The 13,494-nt window shown below is 36.3% G+C and overlaps 1 protein-coding gene across 1 annotated transcript; it reads left to right on the forward strand.

The window, feature by feature from the left end:
• Positions 1 to 359: 359 nt before the first annotated feature.
• mcm10 (minichromosome maintenance 10 replication initiation factor) lies at positions 360 to 13,404 on the forward strand. The gene is made up of 18 exons (XM_052118742.1): positions 360 to 441; positions 815 to 1,060; positions 2,367 to 2,615; positions 2,770 to 2,965; positions 3,136 to 3,301; positions 3,404 to 3,571; positions 5,681 to 5,797; positions 5,888 to 6,081; positions 6,174 to 6,244; positions 6,345 to 6,458; positions 7,017 to 7,134; positions 7,267 to 7,492; positions 9,599 to 9,731; positions 9,817 to 9,953; positions 10,182 to 10,295; positions 10,627 to 10,772; positions 11,287 to 11,329; positions 11,470 to 13,404. The coding sequence occupies exons 1-18, from the start codon at positions 435 to 437 to the stop codon at positions 11,551 to 11,553; spliced, it is 2,529 nt and encodes an 842-aa protein (XP_051974702.1). The 5' UTR covers positions 360 to 434; the 3' UTR covers positions 11,554 to 13,404.
• The last annotated feature ends 90 nt before the right edge of the window (positions 13,405 to 13,494 follow it).

Here is a 13,494-nt window from a genome sequence, read left to right on the forward strand (position 1 = left end):
TAGATTTTGACATTTACCATGGTATTTCGATAGTATTTCTTTAAAGTACCTTGTAAAAAATACCAGTTTTACTACCTTTACTACCCATCATATGAAAAAATCATGACATGGCAAATAAACACAATATGACGTGACCACCACAAATCGAGATAATATTTTCTTTAGTATTAAATTCTTAATACTAAAGAAAATGTTACAGATCACATTTTTAGAATTAAATATTACTTTTCTACAAAGTTTTGTTTAATTTAATGTCGCGTTATTCTTTTCATTCACATTACGGGCAGGCACAGAATTCTTCCAGAAATGGAGAAATGTGACGTAGTTCCGGGGTCCTGAATATTAATCATTTTTCGCGCCAACATTGAAACAACAACTGCAGCGTCCGAGACACTTCTTCCCTTTTTAAACAAGGAAAAAGAATCGAAATCAAAATGACAGGTAAACTGGTCATTTAATACAGTTGATGGTGCCGTTAAAACCCTTCAGTTATATAAATCAGATTAAATTAAATGGGATCTGGTTGTTAACACAGTTCCCAACATAGTACATTTCAATTATAACATCATTATTTAAGATGGTAGTTATACAATTAGTATATATTATAGTAAATAATATATACTGTAGTTTTATTTATGTATTAATATCCTCTGTCTAGTTTGAATGGATTGCCACTTTATACACTACGAAATCTTTTGACACTTAGGCTGTATGGTCGTTTGACAATGTATAATGCTTATTATATATAATATTCTATACTATACACTTGAGAATTGTCTGATCTGCTCTTGCCTTCTTGTGTGTGTGACATCAGAAGAGGAGAATCTGGACATCTTGCTGTCTTTATTTGCGGAGAGTGAGGGCCAAGATCCAGAAACTGCTGCAGTTGCTGGAGAGGGAAGTGACAATCTGGATGACCTCTTTGATGGGGAGGATGATGATGGTGATCAATATGTTGAGCCAGAGGAGGAACAGGAGGATGAGGAAAAGGTAGCACCTGGGAAATCCAGCTCAACTGGTGGCGATGGTGACTTGAATAAATCGAAAGAAGATCTGGAGGGTAGGAGTATTAGACCCTGGCATTCTTCACTCTAACCTTTTAAGACATGTTCAAAGACATTATAAAATGGCTAGTATATGCACAAACCTGTGACCACATATCAGTTGTATATTATTGATATTTTAATACATTATATCTGCAATGTCACCTACAGTTAGTTTAATTTACTTATTGGCAGAAAGGATATATTTGTGTGATTTATTACTCACCTTCATGCCATTCCAGATGTGCATTGCTTTCTTCTGTTAAACATAAACAAAAAACATTTTTAAGATTATTTTAGCTCTGTAGGTCCTCACAATGCAATTTAATTGTGGCTATAACTTTGAAGTTCCAAAAAGCACAAAGTCAGCATAAAAGTAATCTGCATCTTCAGAAGCGATATGATATATGTGGGTGAGATATAATTCAGTAAAAGTCCTTTTTACTACAAATCTTCACTTTTACATTCTTCTTTTGTTTTTTGGCGATTTGCATTCTTCGTCCATATCGCCACCTACTGGGCATCAAGGAGAATTTACAGTAACAAAAGCACTTAAATGCATTGCTTTTGGATATATGGATTTAACATCTAGAATCATACGAATTACATTTATGCTGCCTTCTTGGACCTTCAAAGTTCTGCCCACCATTCACTTGCACTGTATGGACCTACAGAACTGAGATATTCTTCTAAAATCTTCGTTTGTGTTCTGCAGAAGAAAGTAAAATCTGGGATGTATGAGGGTGAGTAACTAATGAGAGAATTAATATTTTTGTGGTTATCTATCCCTTTAATCTTTGCTTTGTGTGGGCCTGGGTAGCTCCGCAAGTAAAGACGCTGACTACCACACCTGGAGTCAAGTTCAAATCCAGGGTGAGCTTTCTAAGCAACCAATTGGCTCTGTTGCTAGGGTGGGTATAGTCACGTTGGATTTACCTCCTCGTGGTAGCCATAATGTGGTTCTCGCTCTCGGTGTGGCGCATGGTGAGTTGTGCTTGGACACTGGATTATAACGTTAAGCCTCCACATGCGCTAGGTCTCCATGGTAACATGCTCAACAAGCCATGTGATAAAATGCGTGGATTGACAATCTCAGACACCGAGGCAACTGAGATTCGTCCTCTGCCACCCGGACTGAGTCACTACGCCACCTCAAGGACCTAGAGTGAATTGGGAATGCCAAATTAGGGAGAAAAAAAAAAGCTTTGCTCTGTGTTTGGGATATGTGATTGATTCTTGGTAGATAGTCTAGTTGTGTTTGGATGTGAAAGAGGTATATGCATTCTGTAGTGTGGTGATTATGATTGGTTTTCTGTTTTCCAGCTGAATTGAAGTCGATGCAACAGAAAATGCAAAAATTACAACAACAGCTAGAGGTTTCACAGAGAAATACACAACCAGAAAACAAACCTTCCTTAAAGAAGCAGTCAAGCACCAAATCCTTAACACCATCCCAGGGGCTTTCTAAAACCGCCCCACAAACACAACATGCCAGTAGGGCTTCTCTGCCATCATCAGACACCACAGCAAAACTAAAAAACAAGCAGAGAATGGCTCACGAATCTAAAGCAGGTACATTGTACATAATTGAAAATATTTCAATAGTTTCTTATTCTGTTTGCCCTCAAAGAGGGTTTTGGTAACTTTTTCTTCCGTGAGAGTGAGATTTCTGCATTTTATTAAATAAGATGACAAACTCTTCAAACATATCTCTTTTTTTAAACAGCCACCTCAGAAACGCTGAGTCCTATTGGCCAGAGAATGAGTAACTGCCAACTGCCAATGAGAGCGCACACAGAAGTAAACAGCACCTTGAAGTCACCTCCCCCTGTTAAGAGTCCTCCCACTGTGCGTCAAGCCACGCCCCGTTCATCTGTCAGTCAAGAGGTAGCTGTGGAGAAGTTCTCAGGTCTCAGACTCAGGTCAGTGTACTGTAACTTACTTTTCTTTCTTTAAAGTGTAGATTTTTGTAGATGGATAAATGTAAACAAACATTAAGTATTGTCTAAACTTTTATTTGATTATCATTTGACATTTGTTCACTATGATAAGCCTTAATGCATTTATGTATCTCTTTTTGCCCACTCTGTAGGAAACCACGTCTGTCTTCCATAGATTTAGAGCAAAAAATGGCCAACCGCAGGATGATTAAGCTTTCTCAGTTACCCGATCGTCTGGCTAGGGACAATTTGGAGGATAGTGACTGGGTCACATTCGCAGTTGTCGTAAATAAGATCACCCCACAAAGCAAAAACAACGTAAGCAGCAATGAGCCTCCCTGATACCTGTCATCCAGCATAGGCAAGTTTGGTATCAATGAGTGCATTTAATATGATTCAAAAATCTTGAATTTTTTGCAGGGGAAAACCTTCAGCATCTGGAAACTGAATGATCTGCATAACCTGGAGGTCTATGTGTCTCTCTTCCTGTTTGGTAATGTGCACACAGATTTGTGGAAGACTGACACTGGAACAGTGATTGGCATCCTCAATCCAAACCCAATGAAGAACAAAGATGGTTCCAGTGAGGTTTGTATGTGTTTCAGATAGAAAATATTTTTTAAACATGTCATTTTTTTAACATTAAAAACAACAACATAAAAGTGAAATGGGCCACATTTACTTTCTTAATTGTCCTTTGCATAATTATGCACGATTATCATCATAATTCTCCATCAAAATCTTTCTCAGCCTCTACAATGGAAATCCTAGTAAGTTGATTTAACTCAACTGATTGAGTTAACTTGTTCCATCAGTTGAATTGATTAATGGCATTTCCAAAACTTGTGTAAGTTTTTTTTAAAATTAAGAATAGATGCATTTCTATGCCAAGACATATTTTTTGAGTCCTCAATCAAAGAGAGAGATGTAGGTTGGAATGTCTGTCACCTCTTCTCTATTCTGAACCACTGAGTATTTGTGACAGACCTGAGGGGAAAAACAATTAGTAGGTTACATTCTCTGTCAAAATCAATTTGTTTTTTAACTGGCTCAGGAGATGCTGGCTTTAATATACTGTTATGAGAAAATTTTTGGACCAATGCCGGTTCACAGCTGACAGAGTTACCGGCGCAATGCCGAAAATAGAAAACAAGCAATTGATAGAATGTACCGTTGCTCATCACTGCTGATTAGGGCAAAAACTGATTAACAAAGAAAAGATGTCTGTGTGTCATTTGCCGTCAGGTTAGGAAACGGGGTGACTGTGGCTGCCTGCAGCCTCTATGTTTCTGTTTTATTTCCGAATACTCCGTTTAAACAAAATAAGGCTGGGCATAGAAATGCATCAATTCTTTGACTACTAACTCTCCAGGAATGTTTAGTAAGTTCTGTTCTCTTGTTTTTGTGCAAGTAGATTTAACTCAGATTTGCTATTTAAATGTTGTTTTTTTTCTACCAATTAAAGGGATAGTTCACCCCAAAATGAAAATTCTCTCATCATTTACTCACCCTCATACCATCCCAGATGTATATGACATTCTTTAGCTAAACACATTTTAAGAAAAATAGAAAAAACTTCTTGACTCAGTAAGTCCTTAAAATGCAAGTGGATAAAGCTACAACCTTTGAAGCGATGATTTATAGTTAAAAAGTAAAAAAAAAAAAAAGATTTTCACACCAAAAGCAATTGTTTTGCTTAAGAAGTGGATTCATATGGATGATGTTTATGTAGGCTGTCTGTTCTTTATGGTGCTTCAAATGTCATATCACCATCCAATTGCATTAGGACTTCTGAGCTGATATTTTTTCTATTTTTCATCAAATGTGTTCTAATGAAGAAAGAAAGTCATATACATCTGGGATGGCATGAGGGTGAGTATATGATGAGATAATTTTCATTTTGGGTGAACTATCCCTTTAATCTTAATTGAACGGACTACAATATAAATAATACAAAATGTAATACACAGCTTAAAGAAAATGTATTATAATCAATCATTAATTCTAATCATATTTACCACAGAAATGCTTTGACACTTCTATTTTATTTACACATGCACAAGGAGAATTGAGATGACTTGACCAAAGGGGACAAAGATCACCCTAATGGTGACATCACACAAAACAACTATTTGCAACAAAACAACATAAGAAATACTACAAAAGAGCTAAAACCTCTGAGTTTTAATAACTATTTGAAGAACCCCATATGTTTCCTTTGACCAAGGAAACATAATGAATTAATTGCGCAAGACCCTGTAGCCTCAATTTTGTACTCAATAATTTGTGTTAATAACACTTAAAACCCTGTCTTTTTTTATCTTAAGATTCTAAAGAAAAATAAGTTCAAGAAACATAGATGTTTGAGTTATTAGCCCGAAACTTGACAATTAAAATAATGTAATTAAGACCACTTGATTTTTCCAGGAATAAAAACATTAGGGTTTACAGTGTAAACCCACTTTTCTACTGATGAATAATATTATTTGTCCAATAATATTATAGCCTCACGTTATCTTTAAGTACACATTTCCCAGTGTATAAAATCGTCTTTCCCTGTATTATTTATTTGTATAATATCCTGTTTCACTCAGATATATTACAAATTAAGGAAGTACACTAGGTTTCAAAAATCTTTTGTGCACATGAACCCTGTTTTCATTTGACCAGAAATGTACTATGTGTCCCTCTCTTCAGGTCTGCTTGACAGTGGACCACCCACAGAAGGTACTTATGTTAGGGGAAGCCATGGATTTCGGCACCTGCAAGGCTAAAAAAAAGAACGGAGACTCCTGCACTCAGCTAGTCAATTTGGTGAGTCTCCTTGTTGAAAATTATACTTATTATCCACAGTTTTCTTAAGTAGATCAGTCACTCAATAGCTTACTTCTGTTTCCCTACCAGTATGAATGCCAGTACTGCCAATACCACGTCAAAGCCCAGTACAAGAAAATGAGCTCAAAGAGGGCAGAGCTACAGTCCAGTTTCACAGGCTCCGCCCCTGGCAAAGCAAAGGGGCGGGGAAGTTTGAAGGAACGCCTCTGCCAATCTGATTTCCACTATGGGGGCATGTCTTCACTCGCCTGTGCACCCTCAATGTGAGTTCACTGTCTCTTATGATGGCTGTCACCTCCACTGTATATCCACACAAACCCTAAAATTATTGCATTAATCTCTATTATTTTGACAGGTCTGCCCCACAGCCAAAGAAACAACCCTCTATTAAGTCTGTTTTGGCATCTATCCCAACTAAGAAACTAGGTAAAATTTGTCTCGAGTATGCTTGCCTTCTGTTTGGAATGGTTGCCATTTATGTTTGTGTGGAGATCCTCTAATTAATTTTTAATTCTGTTTCCTGTAGCTCTGAATTCAGGTGCAGTATCAGGCTGTTCAGATGATTTCAAAGATCTCATGTCTATGCCGACGCCAGGAGCACTTCATATTAAGAGACATTTAGGACAATCCAAGAATACAGGTAATTTAAATGGATATTTCACACAAAACACATTCTTACACACATTCTTGTCGTTTCCTGTATGATTTTTACCAAAAGAAACTCAAAAGGAGAAGTTTAGCAGTTTAGCTGCTTTTATCCATAAAATGACAGTAGATTGTAGTCCAGTGGCTGTCAAGCTTCAAAAAGCTTAAAATAATTAAGGACAAGAACAAAAGTGTTTTGCTGAAAATCTTTAAAGAGCTCTCAAATCTCTTTGAAATGTATGCACATTCAAACCTGATGCATCAATGGCATGGTCTTGTAACCAATCATGACACGGCAAGTTTGAATGTGCATAAACTCAAATGAGATTTGAGAGCTACTGGTTGAACTTTTTATTCAATTGCTACATACATGTTCTCTGGTGCTGCAGTTTAATTGTTAGCCAGCAGATGGCCATAGAAAACCAGACCACAATTTATATGAACAGAGATCAAGCCATTTTAGAATTTCACTGGAATATAAGGATTCAATGCCTGTTAATAATCATGCAAATTTAACTTCTGTCTGACTTTTTTCATTTGCCCTTTCATTTAGATGTGTCTGGATCTCCAGTTCAGTCTATCTCTGCATCTGACCTCCTCAAACAGCAAAAAGATCAGCACCAGCAGAGACTAATGGCCAGAAAGAAGAGGGCAGATGAGATTCAGAAGAGGTGAGCAGGTTTGATTGGCTCTGTGTTCTTACCATGCTTCTGTCTGCCTGTGGTTCTGACCCACCCCCCAAAGTGTAATGTAAGTAGCTCTTGATACAACTGTCACCGAAATGACTGCTTCTCTCTCCTCAGAGTGCTCCAGAATAGCACAGGGCCTGTTGTTCCCTCACGACCAACTGTAAACAGGAGTCCCTTGATTTCCCCGAAAGCTGCCTCAGAGGTTCCAGAAGGACCCGCTGGGCCCATGTCCCGTCTCTCAGACCGTCCTGTTCCAACACTGGGGCGTGGCTTTTCAGAGGGGGAGGATATTCTCCTCGATCTTTCTCCGCCTTCAGCAAAGATCAAATCAGCTGCAAAGGTATTGACCTAGGAAAATGTTCCATAATGTGAGAGGCAAAGCCATTTGATTGCTGTGTAAATACAGTGTTATGCTAAAATATGTGTTGCATTGAAGTAAATGGAAATTTTCCTTTTTGGGGTATATGTGCAACATTAGATGCTGCTTCTCCAATGTCAAAAATTAAAATGGTCTCAGGGCAAAAATTCTAATGAAAATGCCCCTTGTGTGTGTGTGTGTGTGTGTGTGTGTGTGTGTGTCTGGCATCAAATGTATTTCTTAACCCTTTAAGCTTGAATAGCGGGCTCGCACAGAAAAAAATATTATCAAAATATTAATAACTAGTTATAACAATTAATTACAGTCTTGACCAAAACAAAATGTACACAAAAAGGTATTGTTTTAAGCTTAAAAGCTTTACTTTACAATGTATGTAGGCATTATGACCAAAACTGCTTTGAAATTTGCAGACAAATCAGAAATGTTCCATTTGAATAATTTATGAATTATTTTTCACTGAACATAATATAATCTGGATCAAATAGCCATGTGTCATATGTCATTGGAAAGATCTCAAAAAGTAGAATACAAATAGCCTATTTGTTTTACTCCAACAAAACATTTAGCAAGTAATAGCTAAGTACATGTCTTTGACATGCATGTTACATGTTAACGGGTGTTGCTTATAAGCCACATTTTCGCTTATTACTTCACAAAAAAATAAACTGTACATAAAATGTCATACTATTTGTTTGGAGGAAGGGATTCCCGTTAAAACGAGCCCACACACACAACATAATCATATACATCGATCATTAGATAATTCATACGAAGCATAATGTGCTATCTGGCTAAAAACACGTTAGCGTTCCTGGATCAGATGACTTCATCGGAAATTATGTAGTACATTGTTTAGTGTCATTGTATTCCGATTGCTGCAACCAGAAGTGGTGGAAGTCATCCAAATATGGGCAGAGAGGATTGTACACTCTAATTACATATGTCCACCAAGTGATGGCGCCAAGTACATGACACAGAGAGAACATAACTGTAGTCATTGTTGTATTTGCCTGTGTGATTCGTTCTTTTGTACAATTTATATTTGTATTTGTTTGGAGAGGCTTAATGACACTTGGAGATGTTTTTGGAGAATAACATCTATATAATAACAAAAAATCTGATAAATTAATTTTGTAATGCTATAACTTTTGATTGCTTTGTCAACACAAAATGTTACTCATGACACGATTGGGAACCAAATCAAAGCAGTTATTCAGCGCTATCTTATTTACACCATGAAAAATTAGAGGACATTTTAAGTTTAATTTATTTTTGTGATGTTTCAGCAGTTTTTTGGAGAGTCTCATTTATCATAATCTATATAATAAAAAGCAAATTCAAGGTTTTCTATAGTGTTTCCCACAGGATTTTGTGAGACTATGGTGGCTGGACCCTCTAAGGGGTTCTGGGGGCATGCTACCCTGTAAGAACATTTTGTACATTTGAAAGTTAAATGCATCAATCTGGTGCACTTTTAGAGCAAAATTAAGAGTCTAGATCTATGAAGATCTTTGTGCTCTTGTAAACAATTTTGTGCTCTAGTAGTAATTTTACCAAACACATTGGTGGAATAGATATGAATGGTGATGACGTGGCAAAAAAGTCACACCCACAAAGCATGGTAAACGAGAGTTTAACGCAGTTCACAAAAGGTCAAAACACAAAATCGACTAGAGCATACATTTAAGCCAGGGCTCGACATTAAGCATTGTAAATTGGTAAGATACTTGTCCAGAGAGAAAAAAAAGGACATTTAAGTTACATGCTAAAGTAACAAGTTTTTGTTGTATATTTTTCTAAAATTATGACTGAAGCCCAACCTAATAGTGTATCTATGCAATCAACTCAATTCTCTGCGACAGAAATGTAAACTGCTCTGGGCAGTGGAGGAGGCTATTGTCATATGATCATTATTTTATGTTATGTATGGTAGTCAAATAAATAAAAGCCATCATTAACAGCAGGAATGTTCATAGTTCTATGGAACAAGATCTACCTTTTCATCAAAATGTCCACCAACTATATTAAATAAGTTATACATTAATAGCTCGTCCCATTTCTGCTCAGTTGGCAGCAGTGAGGAAACTGCAAGCAAAAGGCTCAGTCATTGTTAAAGATGACCCGAACGCTGTGAAACGCAAGCGAGCCAGCAGCGATGAAATCACAGAGAGAGTGGCACAAAATCTATCCACACCTGAAGGTACAAACAAAACCAAACATCGACAAGTGAGTTTTATTGATTGTTTTACTCTCTGGCATTTATTCATCTAAATATCCGCCTGCAGTAACAGATGAAAATTCAACTTGTGAGGAGGAGGAGCCAGCTCTGAAGAAGAGGCGGGCACAGCTAGAGTACATTCAATCAGAGGAGTTTCAGCGTATCCTCGATGCCAAATCCTCAAACTCATGGATGATGGGAGAGGTGTGTATCTTGGCTTGATATACTTTCCCCTACATATTCTGATGTCACGATGGGTGGATGGACCATGTGGTTTCTTTGACAGCGGGATACAGCGCAACAAGCGTTCAACCTGTTTAAATAGATTTGATAGATTTTTACTTTTATTGAAATACTTGCATGCAGCTATTCATTCAAATTATGTTGTGGATACAAGATTATATCATGTCTGACAACATGCCATATGCTTAGATCGAGGAGAAGGCCATGCAAGAGTATTTTGAACCACTGGTGCAAAAGGAGAAGATGGAGGAGAAGATGAAGAGTATAAGGGAGATGAAATGTCGTGCCATCACCTGCAAAACTGTAAGTCAACACACAGTACTCTATTTAACCAAGGAAGTGCAGCATCTCTCAATGTACTATTTAATTTATGGATTACTATCTGTGTTGTGTGCTTTGCTATGAAAATACTGCAAAATGGTGCATTAAGCAGTTCTAGCTGTTCGAGTTTAACAGCCCTATAAATTAATACCAATTTTGTTGTAATTAGTGTTTACACAGTCATAAGCAGTGATTGGTCCTGCATTATAAGTAACAAATCGGAAAGGAAAGGATTATGTGGTTTCGGATCGATTACATCTGTATATCACAGACGGTTTATACTGTGCACTTCATGAACTCCTTTTACCCACAGTGTAAATACACCCACTTTAAACCAGCCGACCGTTGCGTGGAAGAGAAACACGACTACCTCTGGCACGACGCTGTCAAACGCTTCTTCAAATGCCCATGTGGGCAACGGAAGATCTGCCTTGCACGGATGCCACACGGTGCCTGCAGGTAAGAACACATATCGGTACCTTTTTTATGATTTATAGTTCTAGTTATCATCCGTTATTACCATATTTATAGTTCATTGCACTCTGCAATACTTGATTCTGATTGGTCAATCACTATATTCTGCAGTCAAATGTTTTTGCATAATTGATGGTTGGTCCCAGGCAACCAATTTCCTACATAAGTGTGCTAGATTTGTCTCTTGTATTACTCTATGGTCCCTTCTTTCTTAAAAAATTATTTCATTTCGTCAATGTTTCATGTCTATTTATCTAAATCTTTGGTAAATAGTTGTGTTAAAAATTGTAAAATGTACTGTCAGCCAGTCATTATTGCAAAATAAACCCCTTCAGGGTCAATCAAAACTTGATGATGTTTTTTATTAATTTTTTTTGTGTTGCGATTTAATAACTGTAAATGATCCCTTACATATAACATGATAAAGACATTAGACTTAACCATCAGTTAACAGTTACTATTATAACTTTAAACTTGTGTTTCTCATCCTCCATTCCAGCCACTGTGGTCTCTTCAAGTGGGAGAGAGACGGCATGTTAAAGGTACAGCTTCTATTTATTTACTGTAGATTTAGGTTTTGGCACTCATGCATTATAAATTATCTTATATGGAACAAATCGGCTTGTATTTGTAACTAGTGGTGGCATGCTTCTGTTTGAACCAGCATTTCTCATTTCCACAGGAGAAAAAGGGACCCAAAATCGGTGGTGAGCTGCTGCTGCCGCGTGGAGAGGAACAGCCCAAATTCCTTAACAGTATGAAGTAGCAGAAGGTTTCCTTGTGTGCTGCCTGATCCCTGCCTTTCTCCACCTGTTCAGTGAAGACTCATTATAATGTCGCCACAAGCAGAATGCGAGACAGGGACTTTGATATGCCAGAGAGTAAAACAAGACCTTGATATGATTTTTTTCTTTTACTTGCTTATTATGTATCTGGTGTTTTATGTGCATTTTTTAACCTGAAGTTTCAATTATTTTAAAATGTAAATATTATTAAGTACTTTTCCTGTTTTCATTGTGAACTTTTATATGTAATGTGCCAAAAGGAACGCCTGAATTAAACAATCAAGTATAAATGTGCTGTTTTATCAAATTCAAACTCGAAATCAGTCATTGATTTAACCCTTGTGCATCAATTAAAAAAAGTTACACATAGGTTCATTATGGACAAAAATGGCCATGTCCAAAAACTGTCATAAAAATATTATAGATTTATATTTTTTTCCACTTTCACTGACATAATTTTTTTAACCAGCATCAGCTCTAATCATAATGACCAAACATTCATTCATTTTTAGAATTTTAACCCTTTAAACGCTGGTTTGTTTACATAATGCCACTGTTGTTTTTTAGGAAAAAATTAAAAATAGTAATTATTTTCAATTTAATAGATGCTAAGCAGAATTTTTTTTCTTTGATTATTAGAGCCTCGGATATGTCAATGATTAACAACAACATTCATTTTGATGCTTTCCTATTTTTTATGCAGTATCAGATTTAAAAAAAAGCTACCACTTAGGTCCATAATGGACAAAAATGGCCATGTCAAAAAAGTGTCATAAAAATATTATAGAATAATATTTTTTTCTACTTTCACTGACTTATATTTTAACCAGAATCAGTTCTAATCATAGTTACCAAACATTCATTTATTTTCAGAATTTTAACACTTTAAACGCCGGTTTGTTTACATAATGCCACTGTTGTTTTTTATAAAAAATATAATTATAATTATTTTCAATTTAATAAATGCTAAACAGAATTTTTTTAATTTTTATTATTAGAGCCTCAGACACATACAAACCACACTCTGAAATCCATACCAACCCACTCACACAATTATATATTCATAATGTATCTAATTGGCTCTATAATATGCATAAGCCAAAAACAGCAGAAAACAACAACAAAAGCGATGATATGCCAAACCTGAAAAAATGGCACGATCTGATAAAAAATATTTAAAATGTAAATTTTGAAGCCTTGCCAACATAATGAAAGCATGTTAAACAAGATTGCATAATTTTATAGTTAAATGGCACTGGGATTAAAAATCACAGTTTTAATGGGTTTCAATGTGCCATTTTTGTCCAAAACGACGCTAAGAGGGAGTATTTTGTGTAACTAGTGCAAAAAATATTTTTTTAAAGAAAATAGGGTGAAATATTAAAATTCCAATAAAAATTCACACCAGTGGAAAATTTTATGCAGTTAGCATTAACACAGACAAAGTTATCAAAAAAAACAAAACTGAAAAAGCCAAAAATGTCCACAAGGATGCACAAGGGTTAATCAGTTGTTGACTGCAGAGGATGGCACACATGCTCAATCTTGTTTGGCTCCTGGTATGAAGTTACTGTATATTTGAAAGATTTAATACCCCCTTGTGCTTTTCTTTAAGGAGTAGGTGTTGCAATAAGCCATTCTACTGTCAGACAGGATGACAGCACCTAGGATTTTGAAGGATGATAAATCTTTCCACTTGTCTATTTTTGCCTCATTTTCCCATCTGTCTAAGCTCTCAACAAAGCAATGTTCATTCCATGACCAGCAAATACTGTCTCCGAATTATTATCCAGCCTGTAGGTGCATGAACTCATGCATCTGTTTTAATATATACAGTATATGAGTTAACAAGATGTTGCAATAGAGGTGAAGGTTGTTCTTTTCATTTTTGACGTTAATTGGCTTTTCCTCCTTTTATAGCA

The sequence above is a fragment of the Xyrauchen texanus genome, chromosome 45 (assembly GCF_025860055.1).
Source record: "Xyrauchen texanus isolate HMW12.3.18 chromosome 45, RBS_HiC_50CHRs, whole genome shotgun sequence".
NCBI classification, from domain to species: Eukaryota; Metazoa; Chordata; class Actinopteri; order Cypriniformes; family Catostomidae; genus Xyrauchen; species Xyrauchen texanus.